Source organism: Aspergillus oryzae, chromosome 8 (assembly GCF_000184455.2).
Source record: "Aspergillus oryzae RIB40 DNA, chromosome 8".
In the NCBI taxonomy this organism is placed as follows: domain Eukaryota; kingdom Fungi; phylum Ascomycota; class Eurotiomycetes; order Eurotiales; family Aspergillaceae; genus Aspergillus; species Aspergillus oryzae.
In genome coordinates, this window is record NC_036442.1 from 137942 (window position 1) to 164392 (window position 26451).

The window sequence follows — 26451 nt, forward strand, 5'->3', positions numbered from 1 at the left end:
AGCCAAGAGTATTAATGGTTTCACTGCAGATTATTCCTGCAGCCTGCAGCCAAAGCCCTCCGGGGGTGAAACGGAGCCTAAACAAGTCAAGTTGCGGGGTCTGAGGAGAATCTGCCCCTGGGCAATAATGCATCCAGATAAGCGTTCAGCCATGATCAGGGCCCGTCCGGAATGCGAGTAAGCTGCGGGGAAGACTAGATATCTTTAGAACACAGGCTCTATTGCCTAGTTGGGGAAGCGGGCTATCTGACATGATTTGATTCTCGAAAGTCAAGACACGACACAAGACCATGCGCGGTGCTGCTGCACTTTCTCATGTGGTTGAGGTTCTTGGGCGAGGCCATTCATGCTTGGTCGCACTTTAGCCTGACAGATTCGAGCGACACCGACATCGACGCCGCCGGAATGTTCGCCCCCAAATGGAGTCAGCGACATAAGTCTGAATGGTTCGGGTCGTCCATGTGTCTGTCCTGCCTTTTGCGGTAATGCGATAGGTATGTCGTCGTCATTAAAGAGAGCCTGGTGATACGGATGTAACAAGACCGGCTTATGCTTGCCTGCAGATCGCTGTTTGCAGATTGTGTAGAAGTCATCCTCCTGCACGACGAGTGCAGGGATGTACCTGACCCAAGCAAATTTTCGTACGAGCGCCGCTTGGCTCGTTATCTGGTCATACATTTTTCGATTGGTCGGGGAGTGAAGCTCCGTCACTACGTCGCAGAGATCGATTTGCCATTTCCGACCGAGGTGATGGGCTGTGCAGTAGCCTCGCAGGCCTTCTAACATGGCCTGACGGTCGACGGGCAGTGTCAGTGTCGCTAGAAATCGGAGCAAGAGTGTCGCGGTGGCACGGTGATTGCCGTCTATGATAGGGATCAGCCATTGGTCGTCATGGGCGTAACGCGGATATGTGGCGACCAGGATCGGGACCAGGGGGCAGGCCTGGCCATCGCTCATGGCAACCGCCCCGAGCATCTCCTCCACGACTTCGAGGACATGCATTGGCACTGAAAATTCCGCTCGAGCCAATCGGTCCAAGGGTACATTCACGTAGGGAAGTTGATGGTGTGCGTTGAAGTGGACGAGAGTGAGCCGCTGCAGCAACGGGTTGGCCAGATACGAGGCCTCTTGAGCGGCTTGCGCGGCCAACCGTTCTAGATCTTTAGCATGCAGGATGTCCACCCTAGTGGCTGCCATGCATTTCCCCAACAGGTGACTGAAAAAGAACTGCTGCAGCGAGAACGGCCGCGACAGTCCATAGATTGGGTCCTTGAGAAAGGCATGGATTTGTAAAAACGCCAATGCTCCGTCAAAATGCCCCCTCCCCAGCTGCGACGCCATCTCACCTAGAGAGCGTTTCCAGAGCTGCAACGCGATGGTGCGTGCTGACGAGGTCGCCTTGTAATCCACGGGTATAGCAACGTAGTCGGACTTTGCGGATCGTGTCCGGTTGGATGAGCTGCTGACCATCCTCTGGACCACACCATGCACGGTTGCTTGTGCATGAGCTATCAGTGTAGGCAGAAAGTTGGGCCACTCCGTCAGCAAGCTCGGCCGCTGCAGGAGATCGAGCAACACCTCCTCACAGGCGAAGGGTGCACCCCGCTCAGGGTAAACAGAAATCAAATATGTTAATCGACCATACTCGGACTCGAGATTTCCGTACGTGTCCCAATCATCGACGGTGAAGGGATTCCCGCGCATACTTTCGGCCAGGGGGAACAAGAGGGGTGGAGGGTGGTTGTTGTCCAGGTCCGGGGCCACCAGGTACCGCATTCGTCGCAATGCTAGATGGATGAGATCCTCAAGGGTCGGACTCACAATGTCCTCCATGGGCGGTCGCGGTCGCGGATGTTTGGTCTCCATGCTCGGTGTGGGACTGTTGTTACCCTGGAAGGTGAAGTGAAGAGAAGGGAAGTGTTTGAGTGAGGGATCACACTCTGATTCAAATATATACCAATCCAAGGACAACGGGTCTGGCGCAACTTATGCACCATATATCGTGCTCTACTACCTTCGTATGACTTGATTGGATGCGACGAGTTTCTACTCTATGGATGTCGTCTCCTCTTTCTATAGACCCTTGAACAACATCGTGAAGTTGTTCCAAAAGGACCAACCCTCTCTGTAATTGATCAAATGTATCCCCTGCTTGAATGATGGGGTTAAGCCTGTCAACCAATGGTTTCGAAATGTCTATATAGAGCCGAAGCCAGTGGAGGAGTTGTATTCCGGCTCTTTGTTTGATACGCCCTTTAGGGTACACCCTGGTCACCCTACCAGAAATAATGAAGTTTCCTCGGACAATCTGCTGATTATTAATGGTTGCTTTTGAGATTTTTTTTTTTTTCTCTTTGTCTTTGTTTTCTTGTCTTTTTTTGCTTTTGCTGTTTTCTTTTCTTTTCTTTTCTTTCTTTTTTTTTTTTTTTTTTTCCAACATACAGCCCTAAGAGTCAACCGGAATTGATGTCAGGTGCTACTCGAGGAGTAAAAGCAGCAGCAAGTGTTGCCTGACTCACCCTCCACCAAACGTGTTGCATTCGACTCTCCAACAACTCCAGTATTGGGGGCAAAGATGAAGGAGCCCACCGAAGAGCAAATAATGTCTGTTGATTCCAATGCGTCTTGCCGTTTCCCAACTTCAATGAGCTAATAATGTCCTAGAACCCCAGGCGACAATGAAAACGCGCCCTCTACTAATGAACAGGTCGGCCCTACTCGTGAAGAGCTGGAAACGCTTCCTCGAATCGCTGACAAGATCCCCTACACGATATTCATGGTAGTAATTGCCGAAGCGGCCGAGAGATTCACCTTTCGCTCCATAACAGGACCACTGCGTCAGTGCGCATCGCCGCCAAAAGGTTCGAGTGCTAACCGATTTTGACAGAGAATTACGTTCAGAACCCTCTACACGATGACCGTCTTCCCGGTGCCCTTGGCAAGGTATGTCGAGGAATGGTGTCCATGTCCATTTGGGTATCGACTTTCCTTTTTGACGGACTTTGTGGTTATCACTAGGGACAAGCAACTGCTACGGCCATCGGGTACTTCTTTCAATGTTGGTGTTTTCTGATGCCGATCTTAGGAGCTGTCATAGCAGATTGTTATCTGGGTCGTGTGAAAACTATCCTTCTTGGAAGCATGTGAGTTCTAGACAAGTTGTCCCCGTCGTGAATCAGCATGTTTTAGAGAATATTAACAAGAACTGCATTAGCACGGCGACAATCGGCACTTTAATTCTCTTCCTCACCTCTTTGCCCGTGTCCTTGGAGAATGGAGCCGGATGGCCTGGACTATTGGTTGCCTTGATAATTATTGGATTGGGGTACGTCAAATACACCACACGCGCGGTCAACAATACATAACACGAGTAGTGCGGGTGGAATCAAAAGCAATGTCGGGCCTCTCGTGGCCGACCAGTACACGGGCAAGAAGCCCGTGGTCAAGATCACAGCCGACAACCGTCGTGTGATTTTAGACCCGGATGTCACTGTTCAAACCATCTACAGTCGCTATTATTGGTATGTTGCATGGAGAACAAGCGGAAGCAGGCGTTAAGATATTGCAGGCTCATTAACATCGGCTCTTGCGCGGGTCTCATTGCGCCGGTATGTACATCCCACTCATTCTTTTGATTTGGTGCACTAACTTCATCAGTGGGTGGAACGTAAGGTTGGGTTCTGGGCGACATTTTTAATACCGCTGTGCATCTACGGATGTGCTACTGTGGTGTTGATATTCTGTCGGAACAAATATAGTGAGAAACGCTGTTTGATGAATGACTGGTGCCATTGCTCACAAGAACTAGTCATCCGGCCACCGCAGGGCTCAATTGCTATTCGTGCTGCCCACGCACTCTGGATTGGCTTCAAGAAAAACAGGACAATGGACCATGCCAAGCCATCCTATTTGAGGCAGCAAGGGGAACGAATAGATTTACCCTGGGACGATCAGTTTGTGGACGAGATCAAGGTGGCTTTGATGGCATGTCGAGTAATGTGAGTAGACCCCGTGAACCTAGTGACTCAATACGTTTGACTAACCAGCCAATAGCTCGCTCTTGTGGGTACTGTAGACCCCTTGGAGAAGCACGCTAATAGCTTCCTAGCCCTATCTTCTGGTTATGCTATGGCAACACAGTGGGAAATCTCATCAGTTTGGCCGGGCTTATGAATACAATGGGGCTCCCGAACGACTTCTGTAAGCTGCATGGTACTTCTAACGCGGACTGAAATTGACTGGTTACCAGTGGCAGGAAGCATTAACCCTCTCAGTATCCTCATTTTGCTACCTCTGTTGTTAGTAGTCTCTTCGGCGCTATAATACCCGTCAATGTCCACTGACGTCAATATAGTGAGCGAGTAATCTACCCTTCATTGCGTCGGGTTAACATACCATTCCGGCCCATTTCGCGCATCACTTTTGGCTTCGTGATCATGTCGGGAGCCATTGCAGTGGCCGCCGGCCTGCAATCACGTATGTGCATTGACCTTATCCGCCCTTGAAAATGCCCACTGACACTCAATCAGTTGCCTATAACTCACCCCCTTACTCGGTAAGTACAAGTCCATCTGATGGATCGAGTCAATCCCTGACATGCGTAGGTAAATTTCCTATCTATTCTCCCCATTTACGTCTTGACAGCGCTGTCTGAGATTACCGCCTTCCTCAGTAGCATGGAATATGCCTATACAAAGGCTCCCCGGTCCATGAAGAGTCTGGTCGCTTCGGTCAATCTGCTCCTCTGCGCTCTGGGCTCACTGCTGGGGTTGGCGATTTCACCCACCTCCAAGAAACCACAGATCTTAGTGCAGTTTGCTTGCCTCAGTGGCATGATGTTTCTAGCGGCTATTCTTGTCTACGTGCTCTTTTCCAAGTACAACAAGGTGGACGAGAAAATGAATCAGATCGAAAGGGAGGCGGACAGCGACCGGGAGGAATAGAGGCATACGCACGCTACAGAAATGAGTCTGTAATTTAGAATTAGACCAGACCATCTTCTAGCTTCTACTTTAAAGTATACAGAATTTAACATAATAAAAATCAACGTGGAAGTATTCAACATGGTCGAAAATGAACGTAAGGAAAACTACTAAGAGAAAGATCGAGGCCATTCCTGCACACCGGGTGTGATAACCAATCGTCAAAACCCCAGCCATAGGTCGGTTAATATTTCCTCTCCTGAAAGTCAGCTACTAGTAAAGACGAGATAAGTCCAGTCCCACTAGCTAGTTCAAGCAAGCAAAGAGTAATCTTCGGCAGGGTTTACCAGGAACAGAACTGGGCCACTGCATCTGGTCCTATTATGCAGAGTTACAGCGGCAAAACAACGAACTAATTCCCTAGCGGTCATTATCCACACATCCCGGTCTTCTCCGCAATGGATTTTCTGGCAAGCTATCCGTATTCGCAGAATATAGTTGAGCATGGTAACCTGTTTCTATAACGCCTAGAGGCGAAAGACCCACAGCTTGAAAGTCACTGGTTGAGTGGAGTACAATTCCTGCAACTATATAAAGGCGCTAAGAACAGGGCCATTGCTGGCTTGAGGGGTACTATAGATTGTAGACCAAATTTCTTTCCTGTGCACATATATACGTTGGCAAGATGACATATAAATGGATGTGGTCTGCAATTATTCGAACCCTGCTGCTCCTATTATGTGTTAGGGATGCTGTGGGCGGATCTGAGATCCCACGTCTCCATCGGGCACAGAGGTATGTCTAAGCACACCACTTCTGATCGTGTGATGTACACCAAACATCTAAGTGATATCCCAGACCAGGTCTCTGGCTCCCGAAAGACTACCACATCCAACAAGAATGGACCAAAAAGATAGCCAGAGACACAATAGCGAATCCCAAACCACTCCACCCCGCTGTCCAAGATCTGAAGGACTTGATAGAGGGCGACTCGCGGATCTATCTCCTCGCCAATGGAATGTACGACGATATACCAGCCAACTTCACTGATCCCAGCGGCCAGCCCGTGGTGCGCAGCTACACGGACATGCTAAGTATCATGAACCATCTACTCACCATCGCGCCGTCATGGAGCGAACACGAGAACCAGGTCGGACTGGTCGGACTACCCATGCATGCACTGCTAGACTGGCCAATGGGGACGTTTCACGGCCATGGGTTCTTCCTCGACCCTGCAGTCAATGCCATCCTGAAACGCGTCTTGGATGTCTGGAAGGATTATCTCCAGTCCCCCGCATCAGCGGAGGTTCTTAATAATTCGACCACAGGATGGTTCAGTCCAGCAGCTATTAAACAGCTCACTGCTGTTGCGAACGTGGACGGGTCGTCATACTCATTCAATGAGCTCTTCGTCTGCGATCCGAGCGAGAAACATTACAACTTCACATCCTGGGATGGGTTCTTCACACGAGCGTTCCGATCAGAGCGACGCCCAGTCGCCGAGCCTCACAATGACTCGGTGATCGCAAACGTATGTGAATCACTACCATTCGCAATAGCCCACAATGTCAAACGACGAGATCGATTCTGGGTGAAAGGTCAACCATACTCGGTCGAGGATATGCTCGGTAAAGACGAACTAAGTGAGCATTTCGTCGGTGGAACAATCTATCAAGCCTATCTCAGTTCCCTGAGCTACCACCGATGGCATGCCCCCGTCACAGGAACCATCGTCAAGGTGGCCAAGTTCAATGGGACTTATTTCTCCGAGCCATTGTTTGCTTCCATGGAGATATATGGGGCCTGGCCGAAAGCGCCGCGGTACTCACAGGGATACCTGTCGGCTGTGGCGGCGAGGGCAGTTATTTATATTCAGGCGGATAACCCGGCTATTGGTCTCATGGCAGTCGTCGAGGTGGGTATGTCAGAAGTGTCGAGCTGTGAGGTTACGGTTAAGGAGGGGCAGAGGGTGGTGAAGGGGGATGAGATGGGGATGTTTCATTTCGGCGGATCGACACACTGTTTGCTCTTTGGAAAGGGCGTTAAAGTGTCGGGATTCCCAGAGCCGGGGTCGAGAACGGATAATGTGCCAGTGCGAAGTCGGTTGGCGGTTGTTGAGGAGCTGTAATGTAGTTTGTCTGGTGGATTGTCTGCTTCTTGCTGTGCTTTATGTTTTTATGATGGGGTAGAAGCTCGGCAATGGTGTTGGAATTCTGTTGAATATATATGGAAGCTCAAGGGAGCCTCCTGGATGGACTTGAATCAAGCTGCTTACCCGATTTAGGGATACACACTGTGGGAAATGCGTAACGAAGTCGAGCCAACCGTGGAGGATAGCCTCTTTGACTCAGGAGTCGGATATATCTCCAATTTAGTTCGCTGTGACTATCTCAAAGATGTATATAGGGTACAAGAGTTCTAGGCAGTGTCAACAGAAAAGCAACTGATCACATGTTGCCGTTTTCCAAGTAATCTTGAGTAGCACATTATCTAATATAGCCTCCCTATTGATAAAGAGCGTACACTCAAGAAAACAGAAAGGTAATTGACAGTTAGAGATCAATTTTTCGGCGCTGGGGGGATAGCCCCCGGGAGGTATTCTTATAAGTCACCTCACTCATAGCTCTTGACAGAGTATATGGACGGCTGTATGAATCTGGAATAAGCGGTGACGTCTGGAGGAGAGTGGCATGGCTTTACTGATCTTGCCGCTATTTGTGTCGTGCAATATGCTATAGGATATCTAATTCCAAAGATTCAGAAATGTACGCAGTAAGATAAAGGACCTAGGGAAAGATGTACACATTAATGAATACTGCCCAGGTGGAGATGCCGTAGGAAATCCTTGGTGGCTGATTGGCTCGGACCACACGGGGGATCCACAGGTGGCCCGGGTGCCTGCATGCCTGGGGTGTCCACTGTCACCGCTGGTGTCAAGTGATTCCAACCCCCCCTCCTGCTTCTGCTTCCTCTTGTCTTTCATCCTTCTTGATTATACTCGGTCGCCGTATTACTCCTAGACAGAATGTCCGCTGTGGAAACCGACGGACTCACCATCACCCATTCTTCCGAACGAACCGGAACCCCCGATCTTCGTCTCATCCATTACAATGATGTTTACCACGTGGAGTATGTCGACCCCTTCCCCTTGGGCATCCAGCACGACAGCTCACTAACCAATACTCGGAGTCAAGACCAGGGTCTGCGGAGCCAGTCGGTGGTGTTTCTCGATTCCAATCCGTAATCAATCATTATCGTTCCGATCCCCGATTCGCCGGACAACCGGACGTTCTCACCTTCTTCTCCGGAGATGCCTTCAACCCAAGCCTCGAAAGCACGGTCACCAAGGGGCGCCATATGGTCCCTTTTCTGAATAAAGCGGGCACAGATGTCGCATGTGTAGGGGTATGTTGGCTCGTGTACGGGGAGAGTGCCCTACGCAAAATACGATAAGGGCAATGAAGGTCTGACGTGTATGGGTGATAGAACCATGACCTCGATTTCGGTGTTGCGCAGCTGCGTCACCTGCGTAGCCAGTGCCAGTTCCCCTGGCTGTTGGCCAATATCCTCGATCCAGCCTTAGGAGAGGATGTACCAATTGCGAACTGTGAGCGGACCCGGATGTTGACATCATCGAACGGTTTAAAAGTGGGCGTGATTGGTCTGGGGGAGAGAGAGTGGTAGGTTGTCGCAAACTTTTATATATGCTACCTTCGGTCCTCACGTACTTCAGGCTAGGAACAATCAATTCCCTTCCCCCAGACTTGATTTACAAATCCGCTGCCCAAACCGCCCTCGACCTCGTCCCTCGTCTTCGTGAACAAGGCGCCGACATCATTGTCGCGGTCACCCACCAACGCGAACCGAACGACTACAAATTGGCGGAGAGACTTCCACCGGGCTTCATTGATATCATTCTGGGAGGCCACGATCACTACTACGCACATGCTATCGTCAACGGGATTCAAGTTCTGCGCTCCGGTACGGATTTTAAACAGCTTAGCTATATCGAAGCGTGGCGCAAAGCGGATGGACCAGGATGGGATTTTAACATCATCCGGCGCGATATAGTCCGATCAATTCCGGAAGACCCAGCAACTGTGGCACTGGTGGCCAAGCTGACATCCAGCCTGAAATCCAAGTTGGAGAAACCCATTGGCTACACGGTTCGGCCGCTGGACGCCCGGTTCTCCACCGTCCGCCAGAGAGAGTCAAACTTAGGGAACTTTGTGTGCGACCTTATGCGATTCTACTATGCGGCTGATTGTGCCATGATGGCTGGTGGTACCATCCGCGGGGACCAAATTTATCCGCCGGGCATTTTACGACTGAAAGATATCTTGAACTGTTTTCCTTTCGAAGATCCGATTGTCTTGCTCCGGGCTCAAGGGCGAGCTCTGATGGATGCCCTCGAGAACGGTGTAAGCCAATTGCCCGCCCTGGAGGGTCGGTTTCCACAGGTGTCAAATATTACGTTCAGTTATAATGCATCCGCTCCGCCCGGCTCGCGCATCAACTGGGCGAAGATCGGAGGGCACCCGATCGAGTACGACCGGACGTACTCCCTTGCCACACGAGGATACATGGGCCGCGGAAAGGACGGCTTCGCGTCGTTGCTGGTGCAGTCTGCTGGCGGCGAGGTAGAGGAGGTTGTCGACGAGGAAAGCGGAATCTTGGTCAGCACCCTCCTTCGTCAGTATTTTCTGAGTTTGAAGGTGATGGGCAGGTGGCAGCGCTGGAGTAAGAGCTTGGCACGTCACTGGGACACCGTGCACCAGAACCTCCATTGCAATGGCTGGTTGAAGCCAGCATCTGGCCAAACCTCCCCGGTAACCGAGAAGGCTCCGGTACGGCCCCAGCGACCGACCCTCCAACGGAGCAAACAGTACTATCAATACGGCCGCTTCACGGAGATTGACACGGAAGAGAGTCCGGAGAAAGAGGCCCAGAGCCATGAGGACATGGATTCAGATTCTGACTCGGATCCAGAAATTTTGACTTCTCCGCAACCTACCACGAACTATGTGACCCTGCCCGCACAGTCCGCCGCAGAGGAAGAGCGTCGACTTCGACTAGCCCGACGCGTCGTGCGCAAATGGATGCAGAAAGCTGGATTTCAGCCGACCACGTTGAACGGCACCGACGATGCTGGTTTTACCCCGACTTGGACTCCGGGTATCTCCCCGCGTCTTGAAGGGCGCATTGTGATAGAGGACACACGGTAGATTCATGATAGATCACGAGTTATAGAAGATTTTCGGTATGATTTATGATAGAACATGTTTCGGGTATCATGTCTCATATATGGAGCGTTTTGTCGCGCAATGAATGTTATCATTTTGGTTTGCTTCTCCGATATCAATTTAGATCATTAACCCTGGTGGTTGATATCGAGATCCTGCAGATGTATTCTTCTGAGTCTGAAAGCATTCCGGACGTTTTCGCAGTTGAAGCGATATATGGAGGAGCAAGGGTAGTATTTATCAATTGTGGATAGCCTAAATCAATTGAGATACTTCCAAATTTTACATCCATTGGTAACTCCCATGAGCACATTTTAATCACGAAGCGTGTATTATCAGTCATAAACAATTCCGTACAATCATCAGATATAGAACACCATTAAGTAATACAAGCATAGACTCCCATGTAGAATACCCTACTGCGCAGCACCCCAACCACCCCCACCAGCAGTATTGATCACGATACGATCATGCGTCTTCATCGAAACCGTATTCTTACCACCGATATTCACGATGCGTTCCTCACCCGTCTCCTCATCCTTGGAGATCCACAGATTGAGACCGGACTGGGCGTCTTCTCCTCCCTCCAGACCATAAGGACGATGGACTCGCCGTTCCGATAGAATCGAGCATTCCATAGGCGCCAGGAACTCAATGTCTCGGATGACGCCGTCACCACCGGGGTGGAGTCCCTTTCCGCCCGAGCCGGATCGGAGGGTGAACTGGCGCAGCAGAGTGGGATACCGCTTCTCGAGGATCTCCGGGTCAGTAATCCGCGTGTTGGTCATGTGGACGTGGATGCCGGACTCGCCCTTCCAGGTTGGTCCTGCGCCGCTGCCTCCGGCGATGGTCTCGTAGTAGCCGAAGCCAGGGATGGTTGCGCCGGTGTCTGGGTCTACCTTGGAGTTGGTGCCAAAAGTCAGATTGTTGCAGCATCCTTGGGAGGCGGCGCAGGCGCGGAAGGCCTTCAGGACGACATCGGTGATTCTTTGCGATGTCACGACGTTACCGCCCACGACGGCTGCCGTCTTGGTCGGCGAGAGGATGCTGTGTGACGGGACTTGGATGTCGATAGGCGCCAGACAGCCCTGGTTGAGAGGCACGTCTGAGGCGATCATGGCTCTTAAGCAGTAGATAATGGCCGAATGGGTGATGGCGATGGGAGCGTTCCAGCCTCCGTACACTTCGGGCCCGGTGCCGGAGAAGTCGAAGACGGCAGATCCGTCCGACTCATTGATCGTGACCTTCAGTCTAATGGGAGTACCGTCATCCATGTAATCGACGGCTTCCAGGGGCTCGCCGTTAAAGCGCTTGTAGAGATCCTTCAGGAGGTTGCGCACGGCTGTCTCGGCCGTGGCTTGGATCGCGTACATGTACTTCTGGACGGTTTCGACGCCGTACTCGGCGAACAAGGACTGAATCAGGGCGATACCGCGTGTGTTAGCCGCGATCTGTGCCTTCAAGTCCGATAGATTGTCGCTAATGCACCGCGAGCCCGAGCATCCGGGGTGTTCTGCTGGCTTGTTCACTAGGAGGTCGATTATACGCTCCTCCTCAAAGACGCCATTGCTCACGATTTTCTCTCCTTCAATGGCTGCACCCTCCTGCCACAGCTCGGTGGATTTTGGTGGCATCGACCCTGGCAGGATGCCGCCGATATCTGCGTGGTGGCCACGAGAGGCGACATAAAACATAATTTCACTGCCACCTGGCTTATCAAACACAGGCGTGATCACCTGTATCGTTTGGTTAGGGTTGCTAGTGATGTTGGAGTGCATTGGGATTGGCTTACTGTGATGTCAGGAAGGTGAGTTCCACCGCAACTGGGGTGGTTGGCGACCAAGACGTCACCGTCCCTCAGATTACCCAACCATTTCTGGTGTTGGTAGCGAACGGCAAATTGCATGGAACCGAGATGAACAGGAACGTGGGGAGCATTGGCCACGAGCCCGCCATCTGGAGAGAACAGAGCGCAGGAAAAGTCCAGGCGCTCTTTGATGTTGGTTGAGACGGATGTCTTCTGCAGGGTGCGACCCATCTGTTCAGCGATGGACATGAAACGATGACCGAAGATACTCAGTCTAATAGGGTCAATTTCGGATGAGAGCTCTGAGGGAACGCCATTGACGGTAGTCTGCTCCTCCTTTAGATCAATGACGATGCAAGTATCCAGGATCTTGGCTATGGAATTTGGAGCTACCACGATAGTCTGGGTCTTGTCGATGATGACGGCAGGACCATGGACGCGAGCATTTTTCTGGAGCTTGTCCAGAAGATAGACTGGCGTGTCAATGCGGCTGGAGTATCCGTCAAAGTACGCTTTCGTTGTATTGTCCGGAGTTCCGCTCACATCTTGCAAGCTGGCCTCCCGCAACTGGACCAGAGGACTCTTCTCAGTGCGCACATTCGATGAAGCGATCGTACGCACACGAATGTCGTCCACTAGTACCGCTCGGTCAGAATTGAAGTTGAATTCTCTGCGATGCCGGGTCTTGAACTGTTCCAGGAAGCCCGAATCATCTTCAGGTTTCAAGATCATTAAACTGGTATCGGAGCCCTCATAGCGCATATTGAGGTACAGCTCGTGCCGCACTTGATCCGCTGAGAATCCTTGGGTGCTCATCTCTGCTGTAGCGCTGTCTGTCATGTCATTGAAGCGCTTCTCGAGGCTTGACTGAGATGTCTCAAAGTCAGCGGAGACCGGCTCCTGAGATTCCTTGACCACCTCGGCCAGCGCCAACCCGTACGCGGAGAGGACAGACGAGTATTTATGGATGATAATGCGTGAGATGCCCAGTGATGCCGCAACCGAGCATGCATGTTGACCACCGGCGCCTCCAAAACAGGCCAAATGGTGCGATGCGGTTTCAAAGCCACGGGCTTGAGTCAGGTTGCGAATAGGGCGAGCCATCGACTCATCGGCCACCTTCAAGAATCCCAGAGCAACTTCTTCCGGAGCGTACTCCGGCTGCCCCTTCTCTTTTCTCTCCGCATTAATCTTCTGGGTCAACTCATTGAAAAGCTTGGTGGTCACTTCGATATCAAGAGGCTGGTCCTCGTTGGGACCGAAGATGTGTGGGAAGTACTCAGGTAGTAAGCGGCCCAGGAATAGGTTAGCATCTGTGACTGTCAATGGTCCTCCTTTGCGGTAACAAGCAGGGCCGGGGTGGGCGGATGCCGATTCCGGTCCGACATAGAACAATCCGTTACGATATGACAGGATAGAGCCGCCACCTGCCGCGACAGTATTGATATCGAGTTGCGGGGATTGAATGAGCACACCGGCAACTTTGGATCCGAAAACATGCTCGAGATGACCGTCAAAACGAGACACATCCGTTGATGTACCGCCCATGTCGAAGCCGATCACGGGTGTCTTCTCGGTGGGATCCCAGCTCGTGGCGGCGAACCCGACCACGCCGGCTGCAGGACCGGACAAGATCGCCTTCAGCCCGCTGAATCGGCGAAAATCGACCAGTCCACCATCCGATTGCATGAACTCGAAGCGGCACTCGCGCTGACGCTCCAAGCCGCCTTCGAAGCTGGAGGAAATCGAGTCAATATATGTCTTGATGACGGGTGTGAGATAGGCATCAGCCGCGGCAGACATGCCTCGTGGGACGATTTTGATCATCGGCTGTAGCTTGGAGGACAATGTCACGGAGAAGCCCATGCTCTCGGCCAGCTCGCCAATCTGACGTTCATGCTCTGGGTATGCGAAGGAGTGGACCAGCGCGACCGACAGGGATTGGTAGCCCTGCTCCTTATACCGCTGGAGTTCCGAGCGAACCTCCTCGAGGTTTAATTCCTGCACGACACGGAACTTTTCCCCGGTCACACCCTCCACGATGCGAGCTCCGGAGAAGCAATCCTTATCTGCCGATGGATGGCACGGGACAATACGTTCATTGACCTCAACCACGCCTTCCGGCAGCACTCCTGGGCGGGCCATCGACAGATCAAAAATGTTTGGCCGTGACTGATCACCAATCTTGAGTAGATCGCGGAAGCCCTTGGTCGTGAGTAGGACTGACCGGGCCCCTTTCCTCTCCAGCAGCGCATTTGTAGCCACCGTTGTTCCCATGCGCAGAGACCCAATCCGATCCAGCTTCAGCGGTTGCCCTCTGGGGTGGGGTTCACCTGTGACGAGCTCGAGAATCTGGCGCACACCCTCGGTGGGAGCATCTTGATAGTGGGCGGGGTCGACGGAGAGTAACTTGAGGATGATGTCAGGTTTCCCGGGTACGATGGCATGTACGTCAGTGAAGGTGCCTCCCCGATCGATTGAGATGGTTATTTTCCCGTCTCCGGCCATGTTGCTTGCGTGCTAGTAGATTGACCGGATCGAGAGAGAAGGATATACGGAGGGGGAGGAGGACAAGAAGAGACGCAATACTGCTGTCGAGGTGGGTATTCCCGGGTTTAATATACCTTTATGATTTATCCGCAGTCCTGGTGCGGGACGATGATAACGACAGCGGGACACACCATGGAACCCTCCCTCATTTTGGTCGCTCTGTTCTCCGACTGGTTGTCGCGAGCCCACATCCACCGTCTTGCTTCGCATTCCTGCCGATTGCGTCCTTCCCCGCGGTCACGTGTCGGGCCGACGATGAACGGCGGCGGAAGTGTCGGCCCGAAGACCCCGACGCGTGCATCATCGAGTTGTCATCCTTTGCGTTGGTTTTGTACATCGCCTACATTGTATGAAGTAGTTCTAGAGACACTCTTTACGTCCAGGTGGCGTCCTTTTCGGTCATGCCTCAAGATAAATTGTGTACTAGGAATTCTTCTCATATCTCATTGCGTAGCGGAGCGAAGCGTAGCATGCACTATTTTTATATATCTCTATCAAGTATTTACTTTCACTCAAACAAAAGGGTATCTATCTTAAGCTATGTTACTACGTAGTGATTACACGACTCAGTGATTTCGCGGGGTACAGTATGCCATCGATGGTGGCAAGCCCTGATCAGACCTTTCACTGGGAATTGGTCCTTCTCCAGGACGTACGAGCTGCAGCTATCATCTGAGTCAGTCAAAAGCACTATTCGTAACGGAGAACAAACCCACGTTGAACTTTAGGAGTATTAAGACAACGATCTTTTTCAACTCCAGCCAAGTGACCCGAACCTTTGGGCAATCGTTGATGCTGGTGCTAAGCTGTTGTAAGTTCTGGTTCATGGCCCACCGTTGTCGCAGGTCAGCAGTGAGCCATCGTGCCGGCCGATAAGTGTGAACGTCCTCCCCATAAATACCAGGATCATCTCGTAAGGCCTCTGAATGAAGTTCCATCATGGTTCCGGGCGGAATGTAGTACCCCGCAACGATAGCACCTTCGGGGGGTGTTACGACCTCACGGTTGTAGCCCAAGCTAGGCAGTTGGCGCATTGATTCTTTGATAACAGCATCAAGGTAACGGAGTTTACCCAGTTCCTGCCACCGAGGAGGGTCGGAGAGTAAGCCCTTGCTGAATGCTGTGTCTATCTCAGATCGGAGTCTCGTCATAACGTTTTCGTGTTTTAGCAGGGAGGAGAATGTTGATACAAACGCCATAGCAATACAGGCATATGCGCCGTCCGCATTGCTGTAACTTCTGGGGAGGCTGATGTTGTAGCTAATTCCACCATCATTCATAGCCCTAGATGATTGACTGCCGTTGATCCCTCCCTGAACTTTTCTGGGGACAAATGAAATGCCGCGACGCCTTTTCAACCTAGCAGCTGGGCTTCGTAGCAGCACATATTCGATCATTGGTAACTTTAACCATTTGCCTGTGCGGTTATACCAGTGACAGCTCGCCCCCTGAGCGCTGAAAGGCATGACTTGCGTGGCCGATTCTTCCAAGACCAGACGATTAATGAACTCAGTGGCAAAGCCCTGAAGCAAGGTCGTTAGGCGTACTAGAGGGCGTTGTCTCAAAGAAGTGATCAAATTGTTGGCTGCCTGATCAATGATGCCTTCATATCGCATCGCTGAATCCAGAGACCTCCGTCGATCCACCTTGCTCATTAGACTACTTTCAATATCGGCCGACTTCGTGAACGAGCCTTGGGTGAATACGATCCGATCGCCATGTTCAAATATTGGCTACGAAATCAATCAGTACATAGATACGACGGCGATGTGTCATAAAACGTTACTCTTTCACTAGGCCGACCATTATAGACCGGGAAGATGGCCGTAGGATCGGAAACGCTGATAGAACGAGGCCCTAAACGGACGACCTTGCCATATTTCATATGAAGACCGGCTAGACTACAGCCATAGTCGCTTGTACTGCGAGCGTATGTTCTCCACAAGTCAGATAGGCCAGTGAACAGAGGACCTGGAACTGTGCTTAAGCGGGTGTAGTTGCAGAGCGCACGCACGGAGGCCAAAAACCCCAAGATTAAGACCGTAATCACACACACAACCATTGCCGATCCCTGGCGAAAGCACTGCACATCTTCCTAAAGATCCTGTAGAAGCGGCCGAGGTTTGTTGGCTTTCGAATTTGCGAGTACAAAGCCCAACCGTTGCCAAATTGTCCCCTTTTCTTGGGCCGCAATATTCCGAGAGGGAACCCGAACGAAGAAAAATAGCCGGAAATTGGCAGGTGGCATTTTGGTTCACTCGGACGGTCCCCAATATCCACCGACATATTGTTATTTTCGTTCTTTGAATCAAGTCTGTCAGCTCTCTAGTGTTTGACTAATCGCTCCCACCTCACTATTTGCCCAAAGTATGCATTGCATGAATGGTGTGCCCATCGGGCCGATGTGCTGCGTTGACGGGACCATCCAACGCTTAAATGTGGGGAAAGGAGAGAGGGGGACAAAAGTTGAGAACTGATAGTGATTCAGATAACAGCGATAATTAGTCAAGGGCCAGGGGCTTAACTCTTTGGGTCCCACAACCGGTTCGTATCCGATCCGCTCACTTTGCCAGTCTTATCATGGCACGCGACCGTACACACCAAACCGTCTGCAGTTCCAGTCGCTGCTAGTGGGAAATGATTCTCTTCTGCATGAGATGACAAAAGGTCGATGAACTGTCAAAGTCTAACCGGAATCTGTGGGGAGAATAGCTTGTATGTCCGTGCGTTCGTTCATCGCGGACCCACGCCATCAACATCTATCCCGCGGGCAAGAAGACCACCGGCCTCCAAGGACAGCGTGTGCGGGGATCAGCACCACGATTGAAATTGGGTGCAGAACTTGGACGCAGCACCTATAATAGGTGCGATATGTTTGTTTGCCTGACAGATGGCGCAAGGAAAAAACCGAAGTGGGTTACAATCTCGTTCGGAGGACCGCTCCAATGCGAGACGGTCCATCGTAGCGTAGGTGACGGGTGGATACGTTGTTGTAAGGTCACGGTGACTAACGGTTGGCCACAGGTGTAATCGATGTCGCAACAGAAAGACCCGATGTGCTGGCAATCCACCGTATACATGTGCTGCATGCGAGGACGCCGGCCAAGTGTGTGTCTACTCCGAAGCTGAGAAGCGCGTTTCCATTCCCGAAAGGTACTGCACATGACTTGACAAATTACCAGGGCAGCTGACTGACTTGGATATCAAGTTACTATCGTCAACTCCAATCTCAAGCGCGGACTCAACTTCAAGCCCAGGCACAGACCCAGAACAATGTATCCCGTTCACAGGACAGCCGACAGTCTTCATTGTTCACTACTACTAGTCCTACTCAATCCACACCGTACACCAGTACCGAAGTACCTTTTGACCGTGATGACTGGTGGTATCAGGGCACCGATCATCTATTCCTGAATCGGTCGGGGGAACACCGTGCGTGGCCCTCAATTATAGATGCTCTGTCATGGTCTTGGCTAACATCCAGTAGAATTTGTCGGTGCATCGTCAGCCACCCATTTAGCGAAACGGTTGCATCCAACGTCGACTAATCTTGCGTGGGATGTCCGTCCTCTATATGACGATCCTTCATCACTCCGTCGGTCGGTGGCACGAGCACTTCCTCAACTGCCGCCCTTTGAATTCGCCAAACGGTTGTTCTGGGTCCAGTACGCCTATATTGGAACGATATTTTCTCTCATTCACCCGCAGGATTTTGAGGAACGACTGCAGGTTGTCTACAACCAACCGCCCGACTTCTCCAACCGAGAAGCATGCCTAGTTTACTGCCAAGTTTTGCTCGTCATAGCCTTTGGGCTCATGTACTCGGTGAACCAATGGTCTGGAGATGATGGCCCACCGGGATTCAAGTATTTCAAACATGGTTTGCGCTTTTTACCGGACATCCATGAAGAAGGTTCCATATTCTTCGTGGAGGTCCTCTGCTATGTGGCGTATTATATGCAGAATCTCAACAGACGAGATGCTGCCTTCCTCTATGTGCGTCTAGCAAACCCTTTTCACACAATATCGACGCTGCTAACGTGGTTAACAGATAGGTCTTGCTCTCCGCATGGCGATCTCGCTGGGTCTCCATCAGGAGGTTTCGGACCCTGCGATCAGTGAAGATGACCGAAACCGTCGGCGCCGAGCCTGGTGGTCTGTGTACAGTCTGGATCGATTATTATCAGTGAAATCGGGAAATCCGATTACTATACAAGATGAAGACATCGGAATTAAATGGCCGATTCCAGCCGAAGCTTCCCCGGCTGTCCCATGGCCATCAGTTGTGCTTACATATTATACCCAACTGTCAAGGATCTTAGGCAGAATCGGGGAAGGTGGGAAATCACCTTGTCCCAGTAAGGGATTGTCAGACTGACTTTGACACTAGAAATCTATCGTAAGAAACCTCGATCCGGCTCCAACTTATTAGCGTCCGTCCAGAGTATCACGAACGATTTGTCTGAGTGGTTGCGGCGTATACCCGACCGGCTGCGCATCGACTTTTCAGCCTTGGATACTCATATTAACCGCGAGTTGGTGTCGATCTTCTTACATTTTTACTCGTGCGTGAACATGACAGCTCGACCACTAGTCTTCTACGTCATTCAGCGGCGATTAGATGCCGAAGCCCGAGGTTCTGCTACCGAAGACTGGAAGGACGGACTGTCTCAGAATACAGTAGCTGTAATCGACAGCTGTATAACGGCAGCACGGGCTACCACAGTTATCATGGATGCCGCTGCGAAACATAATTTGGTCGGTGAGTAGACGTTGATTCGCTTTTCGAGATTACTAAAAACTGATGATGCGGACTGCCTAAAAGCTACATATGGCTATCTCGACGGGGAGTATATCTTCTCTGCTGCCCTCCTGTTGGTGATGGTTAATGCCGCATTCCCGCATAACGAAACAAATGCCCGAGCGATGGAGACGGCACTGAGTCTGCTTCGCGGCATGGCAGACCGTGGAAATACGTATCTCGGCTCGCGTCATTCGCTGTTACTCGAGCTGCAGTCCGCCATTGGTCCGAACCGTACGAGAGGAGAGGATGCTGTCCTCAAGGCTCCTGTCACTCCAGATAGTACGCAACAGCCAACACCATCCACGAACGTGGTTGAAGAGCAACCTCCAGCGGTGTCGCCGTGGCCACTGGAACAAGATCTACCAACGATGCGAGATATTACGTTTAACTTTGACATCAACGACGACCCAGGGCTGTGGGAAGAGGTTCTACACCAGATCGATATTGATATGGATACAGACTGGATTGAGAATACGTTAAGGAAGTGATAAGACTCGACTTGATCAGGGTAAGCCAAAGACGAGCTCTGTGGAAATGGATATTGGACCAGAAGTGGACATGACCTAATGGAACTTGCGGTATTCAGCGTCAAACGTGTAACCTTTTCCTCGTAAAGCCCATGTTTTGGGCTTCAGTTCCTTTGAGTTACGAATACCAAAGGAAGCGCCTTGATAACAAAACAGAATTAATATGATGAGGTTTTCCTATTTATTGATTGTATATTAAGTACAGAAATCCTAGTCATAACCGACAGCCTCCCAACGCCGAAGCCAACGGACAGTTCCCCGTGATTCATGACTCAGTTCTGACGGCTATTCACCCGAAAAGCGACTTGAGTTACAACATCATCCAGGCATTTCGCAGGATTTGCTGGCATCTCCTTTGTCCTCCAGGCAATATATCCATCCGGTCGCAGGAGCGATGCGCCAGTGGCAGACACTCCCAGAGTCTCTTGGAAGCTCCCTTCGTCAGCAAACTGAACATCTCTTCCGATACAAACATGTTTTAACGTGACCGTGGATCCGAGATTCACCTGAGCCACAACGTTCCCCCATTCTGCCGACTCAGAGAGCAGTGTCCATGAATCCTCGCCCACCCGGTCTAAGATTGAAAAAGGGGTGCCATCTTGAATGACCCAGAAATGTGGCACATGAGTACCCGGCTGCCCTGCCCATTCGTCTGGCTTCAATGCTCGTGGGAGGTTATTGTCGACCCCTATAAAGCCATTTGATAGATACAGTTGTCCAAATTCCATCGCATCATCATCGAGCTTTTTACCGGCGGGCGTAGCCTTGTCCAAATGGACTTTGTAGTCGGCTCGGGCAAAGATCTGATCATGGCGAAGGAGGGCCACGGGACGCCGTTCCACATCGTACGTGTCTAAGAGTTCAGGGGATGACTTGCCCGATAGAACGGCCGCTAGCTTCCAGGCGAGGTTATCAACATCGTGTATTCCCGTGTTTGCTCCATATCCTCCTCGGTTCGGTGGCAGCGTGTGTGCCGCATCACCAGCGAGAAAAACACGCCCCGACTGGAATGTGTCTGCGACAAGAGCTGCTAAGTCCCAGCGACCGGTCGTAATAATGTCAACCGATAAGTCCGATCTGCCGATGGCTTGGTTGATTGCCGAGCGAAGGGTGGGCTCATCGCGCTCCACGTCATCGTGGAACATCAATACCCACCGACCATCATTATAGGTCGTCATAAACGCTTTGAGATCCGGTTGATCGATGTTGAATTGGTGCACTCCCTGCATGTACTCCTCCAGGGGCGCGCGGAACAGTACGCTGCGCATGGTCTGCATATGGCCACGCCCGTTCCGTGGGATCTGAAGTAGCTCACGAATTGTGCTGCGACTGCCGTCTGCGGCGATGAGATACGAACCTTCGATTTGAATCTCCTTGCCCTGCGGATCAACCACTGTGACAATAACACTTGCCTGATTTTGCATCACGTTTTTTACCCAATGTTGGCGCCGGATGTCCACACCTCTGTCGATCGCTGTCACTTGGAGGATGGCTTCCAATTGATCCTGGGGCAAGGCCGCTCCGCGGGACGGCGAGTATTGTTTCTTCGGAGCAGGTACCTCCTGGCTTGACCTTTTGTTGGAGTTACCCGTGTCTGACCAGGAGGTGCTTTCAAACCATTTGCCTGTCATGCTCTCGACTCTCGCTCTCATCAGATTGAAGTCTTTGGGGACTTCCGGAATTTGGTCGGCGATGCCAAGCCAGCGATAGATTTCCAAGGTCCGCGATGTAAAGCCGATAGCACGTGGGTGCTTCGAGATGGCTGCATGTTTCTCTAGGACGATGGTGGGTACCCTGTGCTTGGATAGACACAGAGCGGCCGAAAGCCCGACCAGGCTGGCCCCGACGATGATGACGGGTTGGTGAACTGAAGTAGCCTGCATGATATTGAACAAAACTGAGTTCAGTTATATTTCGAGTGAAATGAGGAATTCAGTCTGTCTGAATGATGAAGTTTTCGATTGTCTTGTGTTTTGGATTGCATTCCACGATGGGGCTTTTTCATCTTATATGTTTGGATGAAGAGAGGCTCGGGCCCGAGACGCACTAAAATGCTAGTGTTCGGGCCCGAAGAAGCTCCCGAGCTCGGAGGAATCTCAACGTCGGCCGACACCCTCTAGGCTTATGACAGCTTGATCAGCTCGTCCTTTTGTCCACTTACAAGCTTCTTTAATGCCTTGCTCCTGCATTCATCACAATCCACGTACTCCTTTAGGAGACCGCGCACCCAGCACTTTCCACTTTTCGCACTTGAATGGTCGACACTGTATTTCCAACGGACCAAGTAATTGTCTGGCCGCAGCTCCAGGCTTCCAACCCTCCTTGTCCCGCCTTTATCTTCTAGCACGACCAGAGCAAACGCCCAGACCTGGTTATCGTAGTAGTTATATTCCAGGGCTGCATGAGGGTCCAAATGTCGGAGAATGATTCCTTTCAACAGCAGAGAGTCCTTCGTCTGGAGCGTCGATGCAACTTCTTCGTCGACCAGATCGATCTCAATCAAAATCTGGTATTCATTGTCGTTCAACACAGCACACCAGGACATAGGTGCAAGATGCGCAGCATGACCAGCAAAATTATCCTCGCTTTCTTTTAACCCTTGGCAGACAGTCAGTGGAACTGTCGGTGCCTGGATATACAACTCGGGCGGTAGGGATTTTAAATCCCCGTAAAGGTCCCAGTGAATCATGTTACACATGGCCTCCCAGTCTACCAAGACCTGCTTCATTTTCACCGACAGCTTCACCTTAGTCAAGCTTCTCCCAGTGAGCCCAATATGAGCCAGTGGTTGAGCAGAGCCCTCATAGACAGCTTGCCAGCCAGCCCATGACCAACTAGGGAACTCAGCTCTGCGCGGCCCAGGCCCCTTCGTCTTCCAGCATAAATTCACCAGGAAAGCTTCCATCAGCGGCCACCTCCGACTGGGATCACGACCCATGGCCTTGCGATGGATGACCAACGGTCCTAGAATCGGAATGCCAAAGTAGTGGTTCATTCGATACGGCCCATTTCCGCAACGCTTCAACAACCCCAATGTTCCGTTAATCGCGTCGGACTGATAGGTCAACTTCCGAGCTGTGTATTGTGCAAGAAGCTGGTGAATAGCCCCCTCGTTCTGCCATACCTTGTCGTACATGTTCAGCAACGGACAATTTGCGTCGGCTCCTAGCCCACCGTCAGGGAACATCTCGCAGGACGTCTTCCACCAGCGTTCCAGGTTTGTCTGCTCTGTGTTCGAGCGCTGGAAGAAGACTTGCTCATCGGTGAATGCGATCCAGTTCCAAGAAAAGACCCCTTCTTGGTATGTCCAGGCGCGAGTCATCCATGCGCTTTCTCGAACTAGTTTTCGCGGGTCAGTCATAGAATACCAAAGCGTGTAGTCGCCAATTTTGATGCGAGGCTGCTTGATTCGATGTCGGGAGCTGACGCCGGGTAGTCCGTAGTCCCCGTCTGAGCCAGCTGCTCCGATAATAGTTATAAGTGCGTGGCGATAAATGTCGGCCATCTGGTTGAGCTGTGCTTGGAACTCGGCCTTTTTGCTCTGATCTAAACAGTACCTGTCCACCCAGAGATACTGCAGGCCGAGCTCTCTTACCACAGTCATGGCATCCTCGACTATACGTGGAAGGTGATGAGGCAGAGAGTCGCCTTTGGGAGCCTCTTGCGCTGCTGTCTGACCCCAGACGTAACTGAGAGCCACATAGTCGCAAGGACCACACACTGGGACAATTTCTCGCTTGTGGCAGTCGATTACTGAGACGGGCAGCACGTCACTTTCTTCTCTTGGAATTTTCTGAATCATGTTGTACCATTTCCTCAGCGTTCTGTATCTGACCCTTTCATGGTTGATGAGGACTGGCGTTTCTGGCGCTTTGCTATAGTTCACAAAGGGTAGTTCGCTAATTGTCGGCCTGTCACGATGCGTTTGAACTAATAGAGCCGTTCTTAGGGCTTTGTCTGGTTCACTAAGTGACGTGCTGTTTCTCGAGCCGTTTCTACTACTTTGCCGGGCACGATATATCCATATTTCTGAGCAAGTATCCCGTTCTTCGGGTGGGACCATGTCCAGGAAGAAGTTGCAAAGAGGACATGTCGACCACTCTGGAGTCCGGTGAAGGACGAGACTTGGATCTGGCTCAACGAGTCCATAGTCATTGGTTACTTCTTGGAAGAGGTCATCCAGGCTTATGGTCTGACATCTTGAGCACAGGGTTGGCTGCCGTTCGTTTGCCATCATGAGCGATATATATATATTTAGCTATAGAGGCAGAATATGAGACTGACATGTCTTTGAGTTCTCAATATATGGGGTGCGCATAGTTTTTTGTATTTAGTAACTAAGGTCATTGTGGGGAGAAATCACAATATATCATATCATCTCTTGACCCTGGAAATAGTGGGGAAAGAAAGCCCCGCACTTACTGTCATTCGGTTGGGCTGCGTTAGGGCTCAAATCAACCAAGTCGCTCCCTCGACTTTCACGGCTGAACCTATTGACCTTTGCAAACGTTTTAAACTCGTGATAAGAGTGTTTCCAGTATCTTGTTTCAAGTAGATCCATAAGACCGCCCGATGCCACCAGTGAGTCTCGGCCAATCACCCCAAGAACTTCTCCCTCTCCTTGCGAATTCACCGTCACTGCTCTCAGTCACCTACTATGTACGTGTATGTTCCGTGCACTTCGTCAGCCAAGGTCTAAGAAGCAAGAGCGATCAGCTATCGTAAAGCTTCATATATGCTAATAAGATTACCAGTATATAACTCTGCTTTGAGGCCGAGCTCGTGATCCTTGCTAAAGACATCGGGTGGAAGCTTGACTATGGCTTCTCCATCGGTATGCGCAAGAACAGTCCGGATTTCACTCTTTTCATATGGCCACGCCAATGGGCCAGTGGTGCAACAGCATAGGGAGGCCCAATATCATAAAACCTTGGCTTACAATATTCGACATTTGCCAAATCCACCACGTCATCTTCGACTCAAAGCAACCGGCCTATCTCGGCGACTTCAGAAGGAGTTCCTCCAAAATGATAATGTCGAGGCATTCCTGGTAAAGGTCCAACGGGAGATTTTGCTTGTAGTCAAAGAAGGATGTGACCAACTATTGTATTCAACTGAGCAGGGTGAAACTAAACAAGGACCTGAGGAGGCCGATAAGCACTCGGATTCAAATGCTCCTTCAAGCGAGGAGGTCGCCTTAGAAGGTGCAGGCATTGATATAGCTGTGACAATATGCTGCGAAGAGGGTCGTCATCGGAGTGTTGCGTTTGTTGAGGAACTGGCCCGAAGGCTGGCTATGTTCAAATATGAGGACGGATTTTCTCAGCACTGGCAACTGATTATTAACGTTACACATCGTGATATTGGAGATCTCGAAGATTGCGAGCAGTCTTCAGGTCAGAATAAGGGCTCAAACAAGACCCAAGCAAAGACTAGACAAAGGGAACGACGTGAAAAAGGAAATCGTTATAAGCCGCGTCTTGGAGACGATTATGATGAGGACCAGGTTACTACCCATTGATACTGTATCATTTCAAGAGTACTACGCCATTGAACCGGTCCTTAGAATTACCGTATTCTAGTCAAGATGCCAGGTTCTGATTAACCACACTACTGTTGAATTCATACAATAATAGGCTACATCCTACCGCATTTCAGATTATAGTAAAAGTTTTATAAGAGACACGGCATACTCCATAGCACTATTAGTGATGCTGGTTGGCTATGAATAAATACTATAGCTCATTTACTTTCAGGGGTTGCTGGGATCCGACTATCATGCGTTTATTCTACCCAAGTTAACATTTCCTTTTCCTTTAGTTTTCTTCTTCTTATATGTACTCCTTATCCTCTTCGTCTATAGGTAGCCATGGAAAATCATATACAACAATTTATAATTACGTAGCGTAAGTTCACACTGATCAATAATAGTCTCGGTTAACGCCATAGTAGGTTCTGGTCTATCGTACCTATAACGACAGATATTACTTTCTCGAATAGCTCTAGTAACCTAGAACGAATAGACTCGACAGAGGGTCCGAGCTTAGGAGGCCTAAAAAAGACTGCTCATCCAAGGGCAAAGCGAAAGGAGGACACGGACGGGCTGAGATTCGGAGCCGTGAAGACGTATCAGGCCACTCGCCCTCATATGCAAAGGCTGGCTGCCTTGGCCAAACCCATCCCGTACAAGTTACCGAACCAAGTATAGAAACCGGGGATAATCAGTACATTGGCACCAAGTAGTGCACTAGAAGACACGAGGATGCTGATTGGTGCATGGTGTCATTTCCGCGATCCGTTTGGTGTGGCAGAGCGGCAGCAGGCAATTGGATCCCGAGTATAGGCACGCTTCAAACCTACTCGGAATGCCTCGTATCAAGGACATAAGCCAGGGACATTAATTCAGCAATGAGACTTCAAGCGCCTAGAAAACTGTACCGTCCTCTTGGACAAAGATAGATTGCTTAAGGAACTCTCTGGTTGAGACAATGTCGCTTCAAGGTAATCGTGGGGTCGTATAGAAGTGGACCCGGTGGAGAACCACGAGCGATGTGTGGGCAATCGAAGGGTTGATTGAAATCCATCGGGACGATCGGCA

At 50.8% G+C, this 26451-nt stretch overlaps 9 protein-coding genes across 9 annotated transcripts; 5 read left to right on the forward strand and 4 right to left on the reverse strand.

Moving 5' to 3' along the window:
- Positions 1-270: 270 nt before the first annotated feature.
- AO090103000447 (uncharacterized protein) lies at positions 271-1866 on the reverse strand (the record flags this gene model as incomplete). The annotated part of the gene is made up of 1 exon (XM_001826956.1): positions 271-1866. The coding sequence occupies one exon, from the start codon at positions 1864-1866 to the stop codon at positions 271-273; it is 1596 nt and encodes a 531-aa protein (XP_001827008.1).
- A 709-nt stretch (positions 1867-2575) lies between these two features.
- AO090103000446 (uncharacterized protein) lies at positions 2576-3365 on the forward strand (the record flags this gene model as incomplete). Its single annotated transcript, XM_003190902.2, has 5 exons — positions 2576-2604; positions 2665-2837; positions 2888-2943; positions 3019-3143; positions 3215-3365. The coding sequence occupies 5 exons, from the start codon at positions 2576-2578 to the stop codon at positions 3363-3365; spliced, it is 534 nt and encodes a 177-aa protein (XP_003190950.2).
- Positions 3366-3885: 520 nt separating this feature from the next.
- AO090103000445 (phosphatidylserine decarboxylase family protein) lies at positions 3886-7050 on the forward strand (the record flags this gene model as incomplete). Its single annotated transcript, XM_023233272.1, has 2 exons — positions 3886-3998; positions 5781-7050. 2 exons carry the CDS (start codon positions 3886-3888, stop codon positions 7048-7050), a joined length of 1383 nt encoding a protein of 460 aa, XP_023093970.1.
- An 897-nt stretch (positions 7051-7947) lies between these two features.
- Positions 7948-10147, forward strand: AO090103000444 (putative 5'-nucleotidase; the record flags this gene model as incomplete). Its single annotated transcript, XM_001826953.3, has 4 exons — positions 7948-8051; positions 8117-8327; positions 8409-8602; positions 8656-10147. The coding sequence occupies 4 exons, from the start codon at positions 7948-7950 to the stop codon at positions 10145-10147; spliced, it is 2001 nt and encodes a 666-aa protein (XP_001827005.1).
- Positions 10148-10581: 434 nt separating this feature from the next.
- AO090103000443 (uncharacterized protein) lies at positions 10582-14480 on the reverse strand (the record flags this gene model as incomplete). Its single annotated transcript, XM_001826952.1, has 2 exons — positions 10582-11901; positions 11958-14480. The coding sequence occupies 2 exons, from the start codon at positions 14478-14480 to the stop codon at positions 10582-10584; spliced, it is 3843 nt and encodes a 1280-aa protein (XP_001827004.1).
- Positions 14481-15146: 666 nt separating this feature from the next.
- Positions 15147-16584, reverse strand: AO090103000442 (putative cytochrome P450 monooxygenase; the record flags this gene model as incomplete). Its single annotated transcript, XM_023233273.1, has 3 exons — positions 15147-15187; positions 15235-16255; positions 16309-16584. The coding sequence occupies 3 exons, from the start codon at positions 16582-16584 to the stop codon at positions 15147-15149; spliced, it is 1338 nt and encodes a 445-aa protein (XP_023093969.1).
- A 2513-nt stretch (positions 16585-19097) lies between these two features.
- Positions 19098-19814, forward strand: AO090103000440 (fungal specific transcription factor domain-containing protein; the record flags this gene model as incomplete). Its single annotated transcript, XM_023233274.1, has 2 exons — positions 19098-19284; positions 19348-19814. 2 exons carry the CDS (start codon positions 19098-19100, stop codon positions 19812-19814), a joined length of 654 nt encoding a protein of 217 aa, XP_023093968.1.
- Positions 19815-20125: 311 nt separating this feature from the next.
- Positions 20126-23655, reverse strand: AO090103000439 (uncharacterized protein; the record flags this gene model as incomplete). The annotated part of the gene is made up of 4 exons (XM_023233275.1): positions 20126-20302; positions 20360-21730; positions 21901-21967; positions 22061-23655. The coding sequence occupies 4 exons, from the start codon at positions 23653-23655 to the stop codon at positions 20126-20128; spliced, it is 3210 nt and encodes a 1069-aa protein (XP_023093967.1).
- A 1017-nt stretch (positions 23656-24672) lies between these two features.
- Positions 24673-25374, forward strand: AO090103000438 (uncharacterized protein; the record flags this gene model as incomplete). The annotated part of the gene is made up of 1 exon (XM_001826948.1): positions 24673-25374. The coding sequence occupies one exon, from the start codon at positions 24673-24675 to the stop codon at positions 25372-25374; it is 702 nt and encodes a 233-aa protein (XP_001827000.1).
- Between the last annotated feature and the right edge of the window lie 1077 nt (positions 25375-26451).